The following is a 21424-nucleotide window of genomic DNA, read 5'->3' as shown; positions in this document are numbered from 1 at the left end:
AACTTATCTGTCCGGCCTTAGCATCCTCATTTCAGAAACTTTTTTTTCAAAGCAGCTTGGAGACTCGACGGAAGGGTGGGGCTTTGGCGTCTCACGCTCTCTACTAATCTCTGTAAATTTAATAGACCCAGAGTTACACATGACGGGGGACTGGGTGGGGTAGGAACCACAGCGTCCGCCGGTCCCCTTCGCGGCAGCCGCGACGCAGATGCCGGCCTGGAGCCAGCAGGTCGGGCCCGCAGCTGCATTTGTTCTTTCTTTCTCCCGGCTGGTCGGCGGCTCTGGCGATGAAAACACTACCACGTGGCCTGCAGCCGCCGCGTCGGGCGCCTTCGCCCAATGGCGAGCCACGTCACGGAGTTGGGGGCGGATCTCCAGCCAGGCAGGCCCGCCCACAGCCGTCTCCCATTGGCCAAAGGTGCGCGGCAGCATGGGCTCGTGGCCAATAGCGGCCTGAAGTTAGGACCCCGCCCTCTTTAGTTGCCCCGATCGGCGGCACTGGCGGGAGGGGTGGGGCGAAGCGGGATGGGGCGGGGCCGGGGCGGAGAGGGGCTGGCGACCCGGCCCGCAGAGCCGGCGCCAGCGGGCTGCTGAGGTGGCCGTCGCCGGCTCGGAATTGCAGCTTCCCCGGGCCGAGCCCCCGATGGAGGCCGAGGCCGCGGACGGCCCCGCGGGCGGGGTCGAAGCTGCGCTCAGCTGCTTCTCTTTCAACCAGGACTGCACGTAAGCCGCGGAGCCTGCCTGGCCGGGAAGTGGGGGACAGAAAGTCGCGACCAGGGGTGTTGTCCTGTCTGCAACTTGTAGCGATAGAGGCGCGGGCCTACGCCCCAAGAGGCCGGCGGCGGGAAGGCCGGCGGCTGTCCCCAACTGGTTCGGGTCTAGGTTAGCCACCTCCTCTCCTCCCTCCTCCCCCAGCAGGGGCGATTTGGGCGGCCCCCCAAACCCTTGCTCGGGTCGAGAGCCAGGAGGGGCTGGCCGAGGGTGAAAGGGGAGAGTTAGCCAGGGGAGTAGAGCCGAAGAAAGCTAGGGAATGGGGGTGGGGTGGTGACCAAAGTGGGGGTCTGGGGAAGGAGTGGGCAGAGACCAAAACAAAGGAGATGGGAGGGGAGGGGCAGGCTGCAAGATGACCCGAGGCGTGGTAGCTGGGCCCAGGAAGATGGGAGTCCAGGAAAAACTTTCCCATTTGTCCTTGAGCATCTCAACGTGGCATTTGGGCAGGGCCTCGGACCAAGAGGCAGCCTATCCCTGCGGCCAGGCCGGCCCCCGGCCCAGCCCCGGCGGGGCATCTGGCCTGCCCACTCGGGATGTCAGAAACCTGTCCCTCCCGCTCGCTGTCTCCACACAGCCGCCCAGCGAGGCCGAGTCGCCCTGTCCGAGTCCACGAGCCCGTTCTCCGAGCTCCACCCTGTTGCTTTGTTGAGTGGATTTTTCATGTTTCACCTGGATGTTCACGTCTGGGCTCGGGCCAGGGAGCTGGGATTTACCGAACTGTATTTCAGGCCCCCGGAGGATTCGGTCCCTTGAAAGCATGCGCCTTCTTTCCTTCCCGCTTTTCCATGGAGTTGTTCGATGCCAGCCCTGGGCACCATATGGGATAACCTCTTTGGAATGTGCCCCCAGCGCATCGGGCAGGGACGCCCTCTCCCCGGTTTCCCACTTCCTGCTGTACCAGTTTCTGCTGTGTTCTTGTTTGGAGTCCGCTTCGGGCTTGTGCTTTTGGCCTGCGACTGGGCTGTGCTAATATTGAACCTTCAGTGGTGTAATTAAGGCCATGATGTACCATAAGCAATTCTGGCTTCCATTCCCTTTGTCGTTCTGTTTAAAAACATCCTATGCCAAACAGTATGTCTTTGTTCAAAACACTGTATGTGTGATCCTGTAATCTGGTTGCTGGGCAGCCCTGGTCAGAGGTGTGACTTGGACGCTTTCTTTGACCATAACCCACAATAAGAAATAGATATTACAACATCACCCCATACCCATGTACAAGTAATACCACTAAGAAGTGCATCACAGAATGGTGTTTACCTTTATTATGGGGAATCCCCTCTGGTATTTTCTGTTTCCTTTTTAAAAGCCATTTGTGACTCCCTGAATTATTTTTAGGATTCACTCATGGTTGAGACGCACAATTTACAAAAACGATAGTCTAGATAAAATTCTGATGTTTTGTAAGAAACATTTTGCAAGAGGGGATGGCTGTTGAAATGCCTGGGTGTTTTCCTTCCTAATTGAACACAGTTTAAGGAGAGGAGTTAATTTGCTTATTAGCAAATGTTCTAATTTCTGCTTTATAGCATTGTTTATTAGATTATTTTTTTATGTTTTTAAAAATTGATTTTAGAGAAGGAGGAAAGGAGGGGGAGAAAGAAACATCGATTTTGGCTGCCTCTTACTGGGGATGGAGCCTGAAACCCTGGCATGTGCCCTGACCTGGAATGAAACTTGGTGACCTCTCAACCTCTGGGTGCCTGGGACAACGCTCAACCAACTGAGCCACACGGGCTAGATCCTATTAAAGTAATGTTAATCTTTTTTTAAAATTAAAGTAATGTCAATCATGTTTTGTTTTTGTAATTCTCACCCGAGGATATTTTTCCACTGATTTTTAGAGAGAGAGAGAGGGAAAGACAGAGAGAAATATCGATGGGAGAGAAACACATGGATTGGTTGCCTCCTGCATGAGCCCTGACCAGGGCCTGGACCAGGGAGGAGCCTGCAACCGCGCTAACATGCCCTTGACTAGAATCGAACCTGGGACCCTTCGGTCTGCAGGCCGACACTCTATCCACTGAGCCAAACCGGCTAAGGCAAGTCATGTTAATCTTTATTCTAGTTAAGTCCAGGCTTTCAGAGCCGTTGGATACGAATGTTATTTTCAGATCTGCAGGGTGCTTGGAAAGTTAATTTCCTTAGCCCCTACTGTCAGTTCTGTTTTTTTGGATGAAGGCCCTGCGGGGCAGCTCCGTCTCGCTATAAATAAAAGTTTTTGTCACCGTCAGTTGTCTTGAGCACAGAGGGTATGACACTGAATTTTAAAATGAGTCGAGCCCCTTACCGAGCACTTTTAGGGTTACCGGTGTGTCTTTCCTCTCAGTGTAGTCGGAGTTTGAGATCTAACATTTCTGGGGAAGGTGGGTGAAGGTGGCTCTCCTTCACTCACGCTTCCTGCGTGGCCCTGTGCTGGACAAGTTGGGTGCATGTTTTCATTTGATTGGAGAGACCGATGTGTCCCAAACCCTATGCCCATGAGAGGGGATGAGAATTTTTTTTTTCTATAAAAAGGCTTAATGGATAAAATAAGGTTTTCGTCTGGATTCTTTGATTCAGAGATGTTTGTAGCCATTGATTAATCATTTACAACATAAATAGTGACCACCCTGCCATTTTCTCATATATAAAATTCTTCTGTTCCAGGAGCAGGGCATATGTTTAAAAATTATTTTAAATTGCCAGGTCTTTTGGTTAACATTATAAGACTCTAGTTACATTTTTTTTTTTTTGTTATTTGAAAACTTTAGAAACCTCTGTTCACAACGAAATGTGTCTATCTGTATGTGAAAAAGTGTATGTGAAAACATTTAAAACACTAAACACTACAGAGTGTATTTGGAAGGTTTAAGATGCTGCTGGCTTGCCTTTTCAGTAGCTGACGGTCATCACTCAGGCTGTGTTTACAGATGCCAAACCTACTCATACTCTGAAGCAAAGGGCCAACACCATTTTGGCCACAGGGCAGGTTGGAGGGCTAAGGAACAGAAGCCCTTACCTCGCTGATTACAAGTTGGCTCGAGTCACATATCCATGTGTCCCAGGGAAGAACCAATGTTTGGGTAGGAAAAATATATATATTCCAGAGAAAATCATGTGACCTTCTCTTTTTTAGGCAAGTGAAACAAGAGCCGTGGCCACCTGCCTTGTAGCAGTAAGCTAGCTGCTTATTTTAGTATAGGCTGCTCTGTGAAGAGCGAATCTCACCTTTTCATTTGTTTCTTGTTGTTTTTTTTGTTTTAAATAATGTATTTTTATTGATTTTTAGAGAGAGAGGAAGGGAGAGGGAGAGAGAGATAGAAACATCAAGGATGAGAGAGAATCATTGATCGGCTGCCTCCTGCATGCCCCCCACTGGGGTTCGAGCCCACAACACGGGCATGTGCCCCGACCAGGAATCCAACCCGGGACCTTTTGGTTCCTGGGTCGACGTTCAGCCGCTGAGCCACACCAACCGGGCTCATCTGCTTGTTTTAAATGAGGAAGTTGGACTAAGTTTGAGGTCCACTGAGGCCCATGTTAAGGTCCCTTTCAGCTCAGACACTCCACTTTCCCAGGATGGAAGTGCTCAGGGTCAGACTGCTTATTCTGCGCATCTTGTGTGTCAGATTCGGTTCATCACTCCAGTCTTAGGGGCAAAGCAGGGGAGAGCTGGATGGGGATTCCCCGCTGCCGAACAAAACAAGCTTCGTTTTCAGATGCCTTCATCCTGAGGCCAAGGAAACCTGGCTTCACACTCTGTCTTTATCTATGGGTTGAGAAGTGAAAAATTTAAAAACAAGATTTTTTTTTAGCTGACCTTGTCCCAGATAAGCGTTTAGTTTTTGTTTTGTTAGTTTGTAGAGCATATTGGGGGAGCAGGGGTGGACAGTGATCAGCATATACTTTTTTAATTTCCCAAGTGAGTTTAATGTCCATCCGGGGATGAGAGCCACTGGTATAAAGTGTCTGGGAAAGTTTCATGGAAAGTGGTCAAAGGAAGCATCCATTAAATTTTGCCTACTAGGAACATGTATTTCCTTTTTAAGCAAAAAAAAAAAGTCATCAAGGGAATGAAAAATGACATACCTCTTGGTAAAGCACCTCTCCCCCAACCAGAAGACCCCTGGTTGTGTTGGGGATGGCACCATGGTGAATGGTCTTGAACAGCCCATTTTTCCTATTTCTGCTCAGCTGGGAAAGCATGGTCTCTGGCGAGTTCGCCATTTTCATTTGATGGTTGAGCCCATGACGTTTCATGTCTCTTGGCCATTTCACCTTTCTGTGTGTCGTTGTCTTTAACCTCATCCCTTCTGCCATGCCTGCCCACCTGACAAGGTGTGCCTCACCAAGTTAGAAAGTTACCACATGGCACCTGGCCAGTGTGGCTCAGTGGTTGAGCGTTGGCCTATGAACCAGGAGATCACAGTCCGATTCCCGGTCAGGGCCCATGCCCGGGTTTTGGATTCGATCCCCAGTGTGGGGCGTGCAGGAGGCAGCCGATCGATGATTCTTGTCATTGATGTTTCTATCTCTCTCTCCCTCCCTCTCTCTGAAATCTATAAAAACATGTTTGTTTTTTTTAAAAAGAGAGGAAAATGTCATTAAAGCATTAAAGCCCCCCCCCCCCCCCCATATTGAAGCACCTGGAGCTGTTGGCTTGTCTGTCTCCATGAGGTGAGAGGGGAAAGGGGTGTCTGTCTTCACGTCTGTGGTTGGGACTCGGTACCTGTTGTCATTCCCACGCTCTCCTTATCGCCCACAGATCCCTAGCAATTGGAACCAAAGCCGGTTATAAGCTGTTTTCTTTGAGTTCTGTGGAGCAACTGGACCAAGTCCACGGCAGCAGTAAGTGTGTGCGTGTGCGGTCTCAGGGACGCCAAATCCTCCCTCTGGACTTTAATCCGTGCTACTCCTGAGCTTCTCTGCCTTTCTCTCCCTCACCCATCAAACCTGAGTCAGTATTTCTCGGGTTAAACATACATCAATGTCTTCGCTTGCTTTGAAACCAGAACCATAGCGAAGCACTTGGTGGGGTGTAGCAGTAGCTTAGGTGACATTTTATATTAAGAAATCCCTTGCTTGGAACCCTACTGCTGACAATGTTTCCTATACACACATGCACCGCCATCAGTTTTTATAGTTGTCATAGCAAAAGATCAGTTAGGATTTCCCCCCATTATATTGGCACTGTAGAATATTGGTAATGTTTTCAGCCATGGAAGCATGTCCTTTGCTGATAAAGCAATACAACCCCAGGTACACAGTCCATATTGAAGATGCTGGCGTACTGCGGGTAAAATATTAAAAAAAAAAAAAAATTCAGCTTAGAAATGTGACTCCCTTTTCTTCCCAGGGAACGTAATAGTTTATGCCACCATAATAGTGAAGAATCTAATCTTTGGATTTCCTGGAAAGAAAGGGGTTTGGTAGCTAATACATTGGGCTCCTAATTCATTTGTGAGATGTTATTTTTATTATGCCATTTTCATGGACAACTTGCTCTGTATCTGTCCCGGGTGGCTCCCTACGGGACTTGCCCAAGATCAAGAAAGGCATGCCTAGGAAGAGAGTCTTCTTCGGAGGCCCACGAATGTACCTTCTTCCCGAGTACAGAGGCGCTTCCCTGGTCATAACACTGACGTCCAGATGGTTTTCAACAGGAAAGGGATTCCAGAAATTGTCAGGGAGCATAGCAGGATGGGGAGGGGGTACAGGTTTTTCTGTGTCGCTGCCCCCCATGGTGGTCCCCCTCGTAGCAACAGGGACAAGAATTGTGAAGGCAGAGGCTCCCGACAAAGCAGTCACTTCTTTCAAACCTCAAAGAATGAGAAAAGGGTAGCTGAGATGGCCCACACCCCTCATTATGTTTCACAGAGCAAACAGTGGCACCCCAGGGCCCTGGACGGGGGGGCTCTGGAAATTCTGACTTGGTGTCTGGTCACTAGCATCTTCTTTAGATCCGTGAAAGGGCTTTGGAACTGTTCCATTCGGAAGTGGCTAAAGTTTCCCCTGGGGGAGGGGGGGGCATCATTGCAAATGCATGCTAATGGAGGGTGCCCAGTCAGCAGGCCCTAAAGGACGCTGGCTGACTGGCCGAGGCCAGAACCCGGGTAACCTCGGCTGCTTCCCCTCCCAGATGAAATCCCTGACGTCTACATCGTGGAGCGCCTCTTCTCCAGCAGCCTGGTGGTGGTGGTCAGTCACACAAAGCCGCGGCAGATGAACGTCTATCACTTTAAGAAAGGCACGGAGATCTGTAATTACAGCTACTCCAGCAACATCTTGTCCATAAGGCTGAACCGACAGGTAAGCGGCGGGGGGGGGAGGGGGGGGGGGAAGATCCCTCCGGATTGCAAGGCTTCTGCTCCTTGGGACCGAGGAGGAAGAGGGCTATCGTTCCAGAGGAATGCCTCTAAAACATGCATCACATTCTACAGGGCATTTTCATCCCCAGGCCTCCATTTACGGGGCTCCTGTAAAGAGAGTCTACTCCATGCGCTTGTCTCAGTGGCGGGTCCTCCCTGGTCCTCCTGCCTCTTGTTCTTTCTCAAACGTTGGCCACCGGCGAGGTGAGCCCTCCCCTGGGGGCAGGCTGGGCGGACCTCTGGCTCTGAAACCCTGTGCTGTTGCGGGGACACCTTCCACACAGAGGGACGCCTCTCTGGTTTGGGTCCCGGATGGTGGCATTCGCTGCAGACTGGCGGTCACGCCTCTGGGAAGGAAGCTCCTGAGGACAGCGTGTGGCCCTCCTGGGGTGGCTCTGAAGCCAGTCAGTAAAACTGCCCAGCGGGCCAGGTCCTCGGGCTTCCACGCCTCTTCCGCCCAGCTAACCCTTGAAGATTTTTCTTGTAGTGTTTTCTTTGTTGAAGGAAGGATTATTCTTATCTCAACTATGCAGCACCTTCTCTTGAAAAATATCCGTTCTTGTTTAAATAAGTGGTTGAGGTATTAGCCGAGTTTCCGTTGAATTATTAGATTCTACATCCTAGGAGCAGGGCAGGGCCGTATCTGTTTTTGCTCACTGCTGTAAGACCTGGTAGGAAAGAGAGTGAATGCCTGGTAGGAAAATCTCCCACAAATGTCTGCTTCCTGAGCGCCTGGTCCATAAACAGACAGGGACAGTCTCTGCATGACCGCACAGCTCTGTCCATTGAGGCAGACATTCCCAGGAGGGTGGAGGCCGAGGACAATGGTCTCTCCTGTCTTTGCACCTAGACGAGGTGCTGATTAACTTTTTTAAACAAGTGAGACAGAGTGCTTTCTGAAGTTTATGGTAAGGAAGAGATTATTTCTTTGAGTTGATCAAATATTTTCATTGACTCTCCACTTAAGCCTGCATAAAAGCAGAGAACAGCCTGACCTGAGAAATAGGATACGGGGATTTTTTTTTTTTTTTATTTTTTTTTTTTACGCAAAGAGGAGCCGGAGTAAAGAAGAAAATAAACCCGGGTTCTTAGCAAGAGAGGAAAAGGCAGTTTGAGAGTTTTCAGCTTGCAGGCTTTTAATTTTCAGCACAATGCTTGGCTCAGGTGCTCGCTCTGACGTCTGTTGGGAGCACGTTCAATGTTGTTGTCGAACTGTCTTGTTTTTTGCCTCTGCATGTAGGAGTAGCCAGTGTGGGAACATTAACTATCCTTTTTCCGTAGCTGATTGCCTCCGTAAGGTTGTTTAGGCCAGTGGTCGGCAAACTCACTAGTCAACAGAGCCAAATAGCAACAGTACAACGATTGAAATTTCTTTTGAGAGCCAAATTTTTTAAACTTAAAACTTCTTCTAACGCCACTTCTTCAAAATAGACTCGCCCAGGCCGTGGTATTTTGTGGAAGAGCCACACTCAAGGGGCCAAAGAGCCACATGTGGCTCGTGAGCCGCAGTTTGCCAGCCATGGGTTTAGGCAAATGTCCTGGAAAGATCAGAATTCTCCAATAGTATCTATGGCATGTCTTTGTATAACTTCTTACTTGCTCTCTGATATTTTCATTAGCCAATGGGACAAGGGAGGATTATTCAAGTGTCCGACCCAGTCTGTGGACCGTTAGAGTCACCCCACTCAGCATAACACTCATTGCCTCTAAGGCTCTCCTCCCCCACCTTCCAAAGGACATTATTGCACCTGGAACTACCTGGCTTATAATGGCCAAGCTAATGTGAACCCGGGGCCCACATTTCTGCTCCTAAGAAGGTGCTTTGGAACAGGTCTGGGAAGCGCTTGGGGTTTGCTTTTCTTAAAACATTCAGGTTTGGGCCTTAACTTCTGGTTTAGGCAACTCCTGCAGCCCCTCCCTGCCAGGTGGCGGCGGCAGCTCCCTCAGATAGATAGAAAGGAAGAATATCTAGTAATTGTGCTATTTTAGTAGATGTGATCCCCCCCCCGGCACTTAATTGAGGAGATGTGTTCAGCGGAAGAAAGGCGGTTACCCAGATGCACTTCAGTATGCGAGCGTTTACGGTTCTTTGCCACCTGTTCTCAACCTCCGTCTGGATGCCAAGGGCCCTAGCACAGACGCAGCATCTGCATCCAGGCTCGGACGCCGAGTCTACGTCCGTGGTGCTCGGGAGCAGACGCTATAAATACTTTTAATTGCTAAAAGGGTTATTAAACTATAAAACCTCGAGAAGTCGACGAGAGTCGGAGTGACAGGGAACGAGCTGGAAGCTGGCTGTTAAAGGAAGCCAGCTCCAGGCTCCTGCCCTCCCAGAAGCGTGCTGTCCCGTGAACTGGGGACAGAGCGCCTCCGCTTGCCCTCTGCGTGTTCTCGGTCCGTTCCCCTCCCGCTTAATTCTCGTCTGCAGCCCACACGGGGGCGACCCGAACGTGGGCCACGTGGGCCACAGAGCAGACGGTGCTGTGGGCGCTGGTGGGAAGAGACGCAGACGGGACAGACTAGCAGTAGGGGCCGTTTCTGCAGGAGGCGTGTGTGGAGGACCCAGTGAGCTGGGGACTGGGTGCGGGGCTGGAGGGGAAAGAAGAGAATATCAGAAACCTAAGGACATAAACACGCATAGAGTGAGAGAGTCCACACCATGGTGAGTGCTGGCAAAAGGCACAGGGACCGGGGCAATCGGAGGATATGTGCTCCACGGAGGAACACTCCTTTGTCACCAGTTTGGAGGTTCAGCGCCCAGCCTCAGACCTGTGACCACAGAGCCTGCGTTAAGATGAAGATGATGACATTTTCTTTTTCTGCTTTTCTGCTTGGTCCAAGTGTTCGTCTCCACTTTTCTGAGCTTTGAGGAAGGAGTCTTACTGGGCAAACAGTAAGGCAGGCTTTTCCCAGGAGGAGAGCCTCCTGCTTTTTTGTAGTGTGTTAGGTACCTTCCTTTCCACGTTCTGTCCCCCGGGGATAAACGGGTCTGCTCCGTCAACAGTGGTTCTCAGACGCAGGTGTACGTCAGAACCCCCCGGGGCACTGGCTGAGCCACCTCCCGAACCAGAATCTCCGGGGAGAGCCCAGGCCTGGCCCCTTGGGTGCTCAGATCCTCACCCAAGTCCCAGAACCACTGGTCCCGAGGGCCACCAGTCAGGCGTGAGCAGAGGTAGGAGGTGGCTCGGAGTGAGGCCAGAGCTACCAGATGCGGAATTCTTCCCAGCAGCTCCTCACCATCACCCGCATCTGCTCACCTGTGCTGAGCTGTGCATCCAGTTCCTCACACACCAGCACGTTAACCCTGTGGCCTGTTTCCACCGGGTAGAGAGCACGGCTATGGGGAAGAGGCTCCAAACCTGACAGGTCTCGTTGGAAGAGGAAGAGAAGGGTCTTACGGCACGGGGGAGGGGGATCCCCAAGGAGTGGAGCTGAGCATGGGAGGGGGACGGGGTGTTCCCCTGCCGAGGCTGGAGGGCGTGCACAAAGGTAGGTCTGCAGGAGAGTTTAAATAAGTTAACATCTGACCATTCATTGGAGAGGGGTAAATCAGAAGATTGGGGAGCACAGAAACCTACGTCTGCACAAGAGGGAAGAGAGCCTGTCTCCATATACGACAAACCCACAGCCAACATGATACTCAATGGGCAAAAACGACAAGTGTCCCCCTTAAGACCGGGAACAAGACAGGGATGTCTGCTTTCACCACTCTTATTCCACATAGTACTGGAAGTCCTAGCCATAGCAATCAGACAAGGAAAAGAAATAAAAGGCATCCAAATTGGAAAGGAAGAAATAAAACTGTCATTATTTGCAGATGAAGTGATACTGTATATAGAGAACCCTAAATTTAGATCCTACCAAAAAACTAGTGGAACGGATAAATGACTTCAGTCAAGTAGCAGGGTACAAAATAAGTATTCAGAAATCAGTTGCATTTTTATATACCAATAATGAACTATCAGAAAGGGGAACTAAGAAAACAATCCCATTTATAATTGCATCAAAAAATAAAACACTTAGGAATAAATTTAACCAAGGATGTAAAAGACCTGTACTCGGGAAAGTATAAGACACTGAAGAAAAACAGTATGGAGTTTCCTCAAAAATTAAATGTGGAACTGCTGTTTGACCCAGTGATCCCACTTCTAGGAATATACCCTAAGAGACTTAAAACACCAATCAGAAAGAATGTATGTACTCCTATGTTCATAGCAGCACAATTTACCATAACTGAGATCTGGAAATAGCCCAAGTGCCCATCAGTAGATGAGTGGATAAAAAAGCTGTGGTACATCTACACCATGGAATACTCTGTATCAGTAAAAAAGAAGGATCTCTTACCTTTGAGACAGCGTGGAGGGACCTGGAGAGTATTATGTTAAGTGAAATAAGCCAGTCAGAGAAACACAAGTATCATATGATCTCACTCATATGTAGAATCTAATGAACAAAATAAACTGATGAATAAAATAGGTCCAGAGACATAGAAGCACAGAACAGACTGTGGAATCTCAGAGGAAAGGCGGAGGTGGGTGGGTGGGAAGAGATCAACCAAAGAACTTGTATGCATATATGCATAACCCTTGGTCACAGACAATAGATGGGGGAAGGCCTAGGGCAGAGGACCGGGTCGGGCTATAAGGTGTCAATGGGGGGGGGGGGGGGGGGGCGGAAGGGGACATACTCGTATGTAATACTTTCAACAATAAATATTTAATTTAAAAAATAAGACACTGAAGAAAAGTTGAAGAAGATATAAATAAGTGGAAGCATATACCGTGTTCATAGATAGAAAGAATTAATTTCGTTAAAATGTCAATACCACCCAAAGCAATCTATAGATTCAGTGTAATTCCTTTCACGATACCAATGGCATATTTCACAGAACTAGATAAATATCCCCAAAATTTATATAGAACCACAAAAGATCCAGAACAGCCATAGCAATCTTGAGAAAGAAGAACAAAGTTTGAGGAATCACACTACCTGATACCAAACTATACACTTCAAGGCCATGGTAATCAAAACATCATGGTACTGGCACAAAAACAGACCTATAGATCAATGGAACAGAGTAGAAAGCCCAGAAATAAACCCAGGCCTTTAAGGACAATTAATATTTGACAAAGGAGACAAAAACATACAATGGGGTGAAGATAGTCTATTCAATAAATGGTGCTGGGAAAATTGGACAGTTAAGTGCATGACCTTCTTACTACCATACACAAGAATAAACCCAAAATAGATTAAAGACTCAAATGTTAGACTCGAAACCCTAAAACTCCTAGGAGAAAGCATAGGCAGTGAATTCGCAGACATTTTTCGTAGCAATCTTTTTTCTGATATATTGCCTTGGACAAAGGAAACAAAAGAAAAAAATAAACAAAGGGGACTACACCAGACTAAAAAGTTTAGTGTATACGTGTGTGTGCATGTGCATGTGTACATACATAATAAACATCATCTTCAAATCCATCATCCAGAGTTTTCCTCTGTCAGACTTGGTTTCGATTGGCTCGGTCCCCTTTCGATGCAGTGACGCGTCTGTGTGGTTACAGAGGCTGCTGGTGTGCCTGGAGGAGTCCATTTACATCCACAACATCAAAGACATGAAGCTGTTGAAGACCATCCTGGATATTCCCGCAAACCCAACAGGTGAGCTCCGGAACGGGATAGGTGCCCCCTCCTCTCATGTCCAGGTGCCCCTTTCACAAGCCATCTTTCCGCCTATCTTGAGAACCTGAAGCAGTTGTTTTGCTTTATAAGTCTTCATGGTGTTTACCCCGAGGCTGTGTGTTAATGGGGGCAGGTTCAAGTACATCAGGCTGTGCGCCCTGCAAGAGGCTGTGTGGCCCTCACGGCCGCCTGCGCCCCCCCCCCCCCCCCCCCCGAAACTCCTTTCATCTGGGCCCGTTCTCAGCAAATGTGTCAGGGCGTTTAAGGTAGACGCGTGGGAGATTCCATGCATCTGTTACCGAGAGGTGTTTACCCCTAATTATTTTCTGTGGTTGCTCAGCACAGAGTAGGCGTAATAATTAAGAGCAGGTTTTGACTTGGTATGTCTACGTGACTAGGAGAGAGACAAGCCGAACCGCAAAGAATATGTTCTGTTATGTTACAGAGAAATCTCCACGTTGCACTTCCCGAACTTCTCAGGATGGGACGCTGTTGAGTCAGTTTCCCAGTTTAAGTTTGTGAAGTGCGGTGTTCTAGCGTTTCCTTCTGAAAGGCCAGGGTCAAGTTGAACAACCACAGTGTGTCTTTTTTTAAATATATTTTTATTGATTTCAGAGAGGAAGGGAGAGGGAGAGAGAGAGAGAAACATCAGTGATGAGGGAAAATCATTGATGGGCTGCCTCTTGCACACCGCACACTGGGGATCAAGCCTGCAACCCTGGCATGTGCCCTGAGTGGGAATCAAACCCTCCTGGTTCATAGGTTGATGCTCAACCACTGAGCCACGCTGGCCAGGCCACAGTGCGTCTTATTACACCTTTGCCATCCTTTGGAGAGAATGTCCAGGAGTTCTTCAAATCCTGAAATTTATACTTATCCTCTCAACAACCACTTTAATAAAATGGAGATGATAATGATCGCCCCTCCCCCCCCCAATTACTTGGAGGATTAACTGGGGGCAGGGAGTGAGAGCCATGGCACATCTGCCCCACATCACACTCTGCCCGCTAGGCTCACTCACTAGCCCAGCGCCAGCCTGGGGGGCACCCCAGCATCGCATGACATGACCGCTCCCCACTCCAGAACCATCGGCTGCCTCTGAACCTCAGAACCACGACTGTAAAATCCTGAGGCCGGTGGCCTCCTTCATCTGCTCATTCTCTAACAGATTTTCTGAACAACACCAAAGATGGAAACGCTGGCTCTGATCCACATAGACCTTCATGTCCACAAGGCAGACAGAACCGCCTGTCTCGAGCACACATTCTGCATGCACGCTGCCCACGTGAACCACGAATCAGTGGCACGCACCGCGTCCTCCCGCTGCTCTGCGCTCAGCATCTGTGTGGCTGTAAATTTCCTCCCTCTTCGTCTGTGTTTGTGTCATGCCCGTTCCTGTTGTGTCAGAGATTGCAGGCTGCTTCCTCTAAAGAGGTAGGCCCCACGGGGCTCGAAGCTAATTTCCTGCCAGCACAGCAGTCTGTGCGCCGAGCCGTGGAGGGCAGAAATCTCTGGACAGGTCTGCGAGCCATGGACTCAGCTGTGCTGCTGATCTCACAACCGTGTACGGGGTACCAAAGGGTCAGTCTACACCCCCCATAGTGTGTCTAACAGGACAAAGCCGTGGGCATTGTCCAGTGAGCCCTCTCTCTGGAAATGGTGCTGCAGGCCGCGAGCTGGCTCTCATGTGCAGAAACAGCGCATTTGCAAGCACAGATTCCTTTCTGTGTCTGAAAACGGGAAGGCACGCTCTGGGCCACGCGTCAGCCCAGAGGGAACTGCATGTCATCAATCACCGTTAACTTGCGTGAAGTTGGACGTGTCATACTAGGAATCCCAGGACGCCGGTGGCTTAGAATCCCAGGACGTCCCTGTCCTCCAGCGGACGATGCCATCGGCTCTTGAAGTGGTAGCAGGCCCTTCTCTTCCAGCTGTGGAAGGATTACAGCCACACCGCCGGGTGAAATCACAGCTGACAGTGATTTGTGAAAATGTGTGTCCAGTGTCAACCATCAAAACCTCGTTCCCGTGGAAGGAAATGTGCTCCCATGTTGAGAACAGTGAAAAACCTCTGGGTTTTAGGATGGTGGCTGATTTCCTCTTCCTTCCTATTTCCTGGGCTCTGCAAATTGTTGATCACTTTTCTGTTATAAAATACTCTCAGAGGAAAGGCTCGTTTCCTTCCTTAAACGGCTTTGTGCGGCACCTGTGACAGGAACGGAAGACTTCGTGCTTTCCCTGGGGGCTTCACAGCTGGTTGGACCCCAGGCAATCGAAGGAACTCACGTGAAGCGTTTGCGGGGGCCTTGGTTTCGTCTGCGAGGGCCGGCGTGCAGGACCCCTTGGCTACAGGCAGATGGGTCGGCACAGGTGCAAGCCCAGAGCCCAGCTGTCAAACACGTGGGCTTGTGCCAGTGTGCCCCTGCCCCAGCCGTCCCCCTCCGCCCCTTTCTTGGTAGAATCTGGGGCCATGTCATTCTCCTCCAGGTAACACAGGAGGTGCCATGTTAGCTGAAGACGTTGAAGCCTGTCTCCCTTCCTGAGATATTCGATTTGAACATAAAACTCTGAAGGGCACCTGTTAGAATGGCTTATTCAAAAAGACACGAAGTAACCAGGATGGCTGGACGTGGAGAGAAGGGAGCCCTGTGCCCTGTTGGTGAGAGTGTCAGGGGTACAGCCACTGTGAAAAGGAGTAGGGAGCTTCCTCAAACAGCCGAGAGTCAGTAGAGCTGCCACGTGATCCAGCGGTCCCACTTCTGGGAATACAGCCTGAGCAAATGAAATCACCTGCCAAAGAGCTAGCTGCACCCCACGTCCATCGCAGCATTGCTCCCAATAGTCAGGATCTGGAAGCAACCTACGTGTCCAGCGATGGATGAACTGATAAAGAGAATGTGGTGTGTATGTGCAACGGAATCTGTTCAGCCATAAGAAGGATGAACTCTTAGCATTGTGACAACACGGATGGGCCGTAAGGGTATTATGTGGAGTGAAAGATGTCAGGCAGACAAGGACAAATATCGCAAAAAACCGTACGATCTCTTATATGTGGGATTTAAAAAAAATGACTTTGTAGATACAAAGGACAGATTAGTGGTTGCCGGAGGAGGGAAGTGAGGGGTGGGGGGCAAAATTGGTTGAAGGGGGTCAACAGGTACACACTTCCAGTTATAAAATATGTCCTGGGAACATGCAGCATGGTGACCACATGAGTAATGCCGTGTTGCATATTTGAAAGTTGCTAAGAGATAAGATCTCAAAAGTTCAGCAAGAAAAAAACTGTAACTGTATGTTGACAGGTATTAACTAAACTTGTGATTATTTTGCAATATATACAAATACTGAATCATTGTTTTGGCAGACCTGGATCTTGAACTCATGTCCCCTGTCTGTCTCTGCCAGATAGATAGTCTTAAAACACTGCCTGTTTTTTTCCTAACAGCTTATTGCGATATAATTGGCATGCCATATGATTCACCCATATACAGTACACAATTTAATAGCTTTCAGTGTATTCAAAAAGTTGTATGACCACCAGGGCAATCGACTTTAGAACATTTTATCCCCTCCTCCCCCGCAAAAAAAACACACCATACCTCCTAGCCATCAGCCCCCATACCTCCAGGCCTAGGCAACCCTAAAGTACATTCTATCTCTAGATTTATCTCTTCTGGACATTTCATAGTAGTGGGACGATACAATATGTGGTCTTTTGTGACAGGCTTCTTTCACTTAGCATAGTATTTTCAGTGTTCATCCATATTGTAATATCTATAATAATAAAAGCATAATATGCTAATTAGATTGAACGTCCTTCTGGACAAAGCCGGGGCTGGGAGGGAAGCCCGGGTCCCGGGTGCCTGCTGGTGGCCGGAGGGAAGCCTGGGTCCCGGGTGCCTGCTGGTGGCTGGAGGGAAGCCTGGGTTCTGGGTGCCAGCAGCCAGGGGAAGGAAGGCCTACTCTTGCATGAATTTCATGCATCGGGCCTCTAGTGTGTGTGTGTGTGTGTGTGTGTGTGTGTGTGTGTGTGTGTGTGTATATATATGTGTATATATATATGTGTGTATATATATGTGTGTGTGTGTGTGTGTGTGTGTGTGTGTATATATATATATACATATATATATATATATATGTTAGTATTTCATTTCTCTTTATTAGCTAGAGGCCTGGTGCACAGATTCGTGCATCGGTGGGGTCCCTCAGCCTGGCCTGTGCCCTCTCACAATCTGGGACCCCTTGGGAGATGTTGGATAGCCAGTTTTGACCTGATCCCTGCAGGCCCGATCCAGACAGGAGGGAGCCCGATCCTGTGTGTTGAACGTCTGTCCCCTGGTGGTCAGTGTGCGTCATAGCGACCGGTCAACCAGTCGTTTGGTCGACAGGTCGCTTAGGCTTTTATATATATAGAATAGGGAATATTCCATTGTAAAAATATACCACAGCTCATCCACTCATCAGATGATAGACATTTGGGCTGTTTCTACCTTCTGACTGTTACAAAGAATGTTACCGTGAACATTTACATCCAAGATTCTACGTGGCTGTGTTTTCATTTCTCTTGGGGACGTGTCCAGGAGTGGGATTCTTGGTTAGATGGTAACTCGGTGTTTAGTCTTTTGAGGAACGGCCAGGCTGTCTCCCCAGCACTGGCCCGCGTGACCTTCCCAGCGGCAGTGTGAGGGTTCCAATTATCTGTCTTTTTGATAATAGCCGTCCTGGTGGGTGTGAAGTGGTATCTCGTTGTGGTTCCGATTAACTCTGCTTTTTTTAAACACATGTACTCAGAAACCTTCAGAACCTACCAGACACATTTATAAGACCTGAACTCTGCAGTTTGGTACTCAAGTCCGATCTTCACCTCCTTTCTGCTAACCACCCCTCTGGGAACCCACATGCAAACCAACCTGGTGTCCTGGCCTTCCCTCCCCCGTTTCCTTCTGCGGGGCAGGCTGATCTTGAAATTGCATTTTGGATTGCAAAGAACCCAGATGAGATGGGGAATTGGGTTGCCAGAGCAGAACTGGGACGGTGCGAGTGGTCCCTTGTCAGGCCTGGGCCAAGAGTGACCTTGTACCCGCCAGGGGGCTGCAGGGAGCCAGAGCAGGCAGGTCATGGCTGCCACGCCGTTCCTCCCCTCACCAGGAGGTGGCAGTGTAGGCGCGCCGTTTTCAGGGGCCCTTTGCAGGTAAGTTCTCTCTCTGGACACGGGCTTCTTCATCTGCTGTTTGTTCTCTGCCAGGTCTGTGTGCCCTCTCTATCAACCATTCCAATTCTTACGTGGCTTATCCTGGCAGCCTGACCACAGGCGAGATTGTGCTGTATGATGGACACTCCCTGGTAAGTTGGCAGTGACCGGGCTGGCCCCGCCCACCTGCGTGGCTCTGCGGTCAGTGACAGGTGGTGAGCGGGCTCTGTCGCAGTGGGGTGAGGTGCAGGGGCAGAAGCAACACCGGGGGAGTTTGTTCTGGCCACGGCGCTGGGGTGTGGAGAAAGTAGTGATATTTGCCCTTGAGCCATCAGTCAACATAGCCAGGAGGCAGCGTGCCAGGCCAGGGCAGACAGCTGCAGCGCCAGGGAAACCACCTGCCAGCTGGTGGCCCGCTGTGGGCTTGGCGGCGTCATGCTGCAGCGTGGCCCTAGCGCTTGCACACTTCCTGTCCTCCGCTTGCCACGCTTCACAGAGCGGGCAGCGTTGCAGGGGGGAGCTCCCTAAAGATGCACATCACTCCACACCGGGCACAGCTGGGTGTCCGTCTTCCCGAGGGCAGGACGAGGGATGGAAACGCGTGGCCCTTGATGCAGAGTCTGGATACACCTGAACACGTGTACAGCTTCCATGTGAAAGGGCTGCTGGAAAGGGAGACGGGCGACGGGCAACCGAGGGAGGGTGTCTCGGAGGGAAAGAGGAAGCAGAGGGAGGGGAAATCCATCGTCCCTCTTTCCCGGCATCGATACCCGTTGTTCCTTTCCACCCACAGAAAACAGTCTGCACGATTGCGGCCCACGAGGGGACGCTGGCCGCCATCACCTTCAACGCCTCGGGCTCCAAGCTGGCGAGCGCTTCTGAGAAAGTGAGTGCGCCCAGCCTCTTCACGGGGCTCTCCTCCTGCGGGGCTCGCTGGGTGGCCATCGGTGGCGCGCGCCTGGTGACACCAGGACCGACGGGCCTCTGGGCCCGCCCAGAATTCCTTTCAGAAGAAGCCCATCAGGCGCGGTGTGGCATACTGATGCCTCTATTAACTCACGAGCCCAGAGGCCTGAGCTATGCAAGAGGCAAGATACTTTTGCACAAAAACTCGCCGCCTGACTGAGAAGCGGGTGTGCCCGTCGTGGATACAGACAGAGGCTGCCTCTCTCTAATGCAGTATAAACAGAAAGCTTTGCGCGTTAGCAGGAGGTTGAGCTCTTCTGAGTGGAATAATCAGGGAGTGTGAGCAAGCTGAATTTTCAAATGCCAGGAAGAACAGGTCTCTCGTGACCGGCAGAGACTGGCCATTCCAGGAAGCCAGAGCCGTTTGAGCGAACACACGCCGAGCCTTGGGCTGGGGTGGGAGGGAAAAGGGAGACAGACGCGCCCCGAGAATTGCTTATGTGGCACATATGCAAACAGACAGGGCCCCCCCCCCCCCCCCGCCCAGCACTCTGGGCTTCCTCCCCGGGGACAGATGTTCAACGCCAACACAAACACGTCTTCTAAAGAGGCGTGTCTGTGCGAAGCCACGGATGGCATGCAACGTCCACCTGCTTTCTTTTCCAGGGCACGGTCATCCGGGTGTTCTCCGTACCTGAAGGGCAAAAGCTCTACGAGTTCCGGAGAGGAATGAAAAGGTGTGTGCTCACTGTGAGCCCCGCTGTCAAGTGCCCACGGAGTGCTGCAGTGGACGGCCGGCAGCCGTCTAGGGAGAGGAGGGAGGGGCGGCTCTGTGCCCGCCTCTCTGTGCCCCAGAGGGGGCAGCACTGTGCTCTCTCAGTAGCTGACCTAGAGGCCCGCTCACTGCTTAGTACACCTGAGAGCGAAGGTGCCGTTTTAACACGGGTTCAGCCACCAGAGTCCTTGGTGGGTGTCGCTGTGTGGCCAGCAGAGGAGAAACGAGAGAGCCAGGGGGGGTCGCAATCCAAAAGCAATTCCTGGTCCCCTTCTGCGGACAGAAGAAGGGGTGATGGTCTGGGACCCCGCGGGCTGTAGGGTTTGCAGCCAGTGGTGCAGAGGGCCGCTGGAAAACCTCCGTGGTGACCGGAAGGAGCAGCCCGTTCCTTCCTGCCTGAGACCGTGACCCTGTAGGAACCTTTGATGTGAGAACTCCCAGACTCGGGGGACACGTGGTTCTCTCACGAAGCTGGTTTTTTCCTGGCTCGCCGGTCCACACATGCTCTGTGTTCTAGGTACGTGACCATCAGCTCCCTGGCCTTCAGTATGGACTCGCAGTTCCTCTGCGCCTCCAGCAACACCGAGACGGTGCACATCTTCAAGCTGGAGCACCTCGCCAACAGGTGAGCTCGGCGCCAGACGTCACACACCCGTTCGGCGGGAGGATCGGGCCCCGAGTCCCCTGTGCTGGCGGCCACGGACAGCACGTGCGGTTCCCTCTCTCTCGGAAAGCCACAACCTTGGCCTCACTCGTCACGTCTTCTCAGAGCGGCGAGGGTGCGTGAGCAAAGGCTCGGTGGTGTAACGCATGGAGGCCACGTCTAGGGACCCTCCAGCTGGGGCAGTCACTTAATCTTTCTGGACTCGGGTACAGATTCATCGTCTACACACCTTAGGCTTGTTGGCGGGATTAACTGAGCGCCTTGACCTCAGGGGTGGGGAACGTCGGGCCCGCGGGTCGTGTGAGTCTCCGCACCCGAAATCATTTGGTCTGGCCCTGCCCAGGCATTAGGGGTGAGCTAATGGGATGTTTGACCAGACATAGCAGGCTGATGTTTTGAGTTGCTCTAACTCAGGGGTCCTCAAACTTTTTAAACAGGGGGCCAGTTCACTGTCCCTCAGACCGTTGGAGGGCCGGACTATAGTTTAAAAAAAAGCTATGAACAAATTCCTATGCACACTGCACATATCTTATTTTGAAGTAAAAAAAACAAAACGGTAAAAACACCCGCATGTGGCCCGCGGGCCGTAGTTTGAGGACGCCTGCTCTAACTCGAGTAATGCAGTCATTGCCATTACCCGCCCCAGAGTGCGAGGTGAGCACTGTCAGTGCCCTTGTGCGTGACTGGCAGGCGTGGGTGAGGTTGGCAATAGAGAGCATGTGTTAGATTGCAGTCGGGGCCCTAATATCGCCATAACCAAGTACCACAAACGTAAAACAGCCAGCGGGCGTACCTCACGGTCCTGTAGGTCAGTCGGCGGGACGGCTGGGGGCTCCGTCGGGGTCTCAGGAGGCAGACGTCCCCGTGGTGGCCGGCCGCGTTCGCATCTGGAGCTGAAAGTCCTCCCAGACTCCTCCGTGTTGCTTCCTCCTCGGGCTTCGGCTTCCCCCGGCTCCCCCTCTGCCTTCCTTCCCTGCCAGCACGCCGAGAAAGCTCTGTGCTCTAAGGGCGCACGTGATTCGATTGAGCCCAGCTGGGTAACCTCCCTCGCCGCAGCCAGCGGGGCCCTCCAGCCGTCACTGCTCTCAGCA

General features: G+C 51.0%; 1 protein-coding gene across 2 annotated transcripts in view; it reads left to right on the top strand.

The window, feature by feature from the left end:
• The first annotated feature begins 546 nt into the window (after nt 1-546).
• Nucleotides 547-21424, top strand: part of WIPI1 (WD repeat domain, phosphoinositide interacting 1) — a 28093-nt gene continuing 7215 nt past the window's right edge. For both annotated transcript variants that reach the window (XM_008149389.3, XM_054709940.1), the window contains exons 1-8: nt 547-723; nt 5516-5598; nt 6890-7059; nt 12680-12776; nt 18043-18140; nt 18782-18874; nt 19561-19631; nt 20187-20294. In XM_008149389.3, the coding sequence (XP_008147611.1) occupies nt 644-723; nt 5516-5598; nt 6890-7059; nt 12680-12776; nt 18043-18140; nt 18782-18874; nt 19561-19631; nt 20187-20294 (800 nt within the window). In that variant the 5' untranslated portion in view covers nt 547-643. The remainder of the gene's footprint in view (nt 724-5515; nt 5599-6889; nt 7060-12679; nt 12777-18042; nt 18141-18781; nt 18875-19560; nt 19632-20186; nt 20295-21424) is intronic.

The sequence above is a fragment of the Eptesicus fuscus genome, chromosome 20 (assembly GCF_027574615.1).
Source record: "Eptesicus fuscus isolate TK198812 chromosome 20, DD_ASM_mEF_20220401, whole genome shotgun sequence".
Taxonomy (NCBI): Eukaryota; Metazoa; Chordata; class Mammalia; order Chiroptera; family Vespertilionidae; genus Eptesicus; species Eptesicus fuscus.
This window is presented reverse-complemented; position numbering and strand designations above follow the sequence as displayed.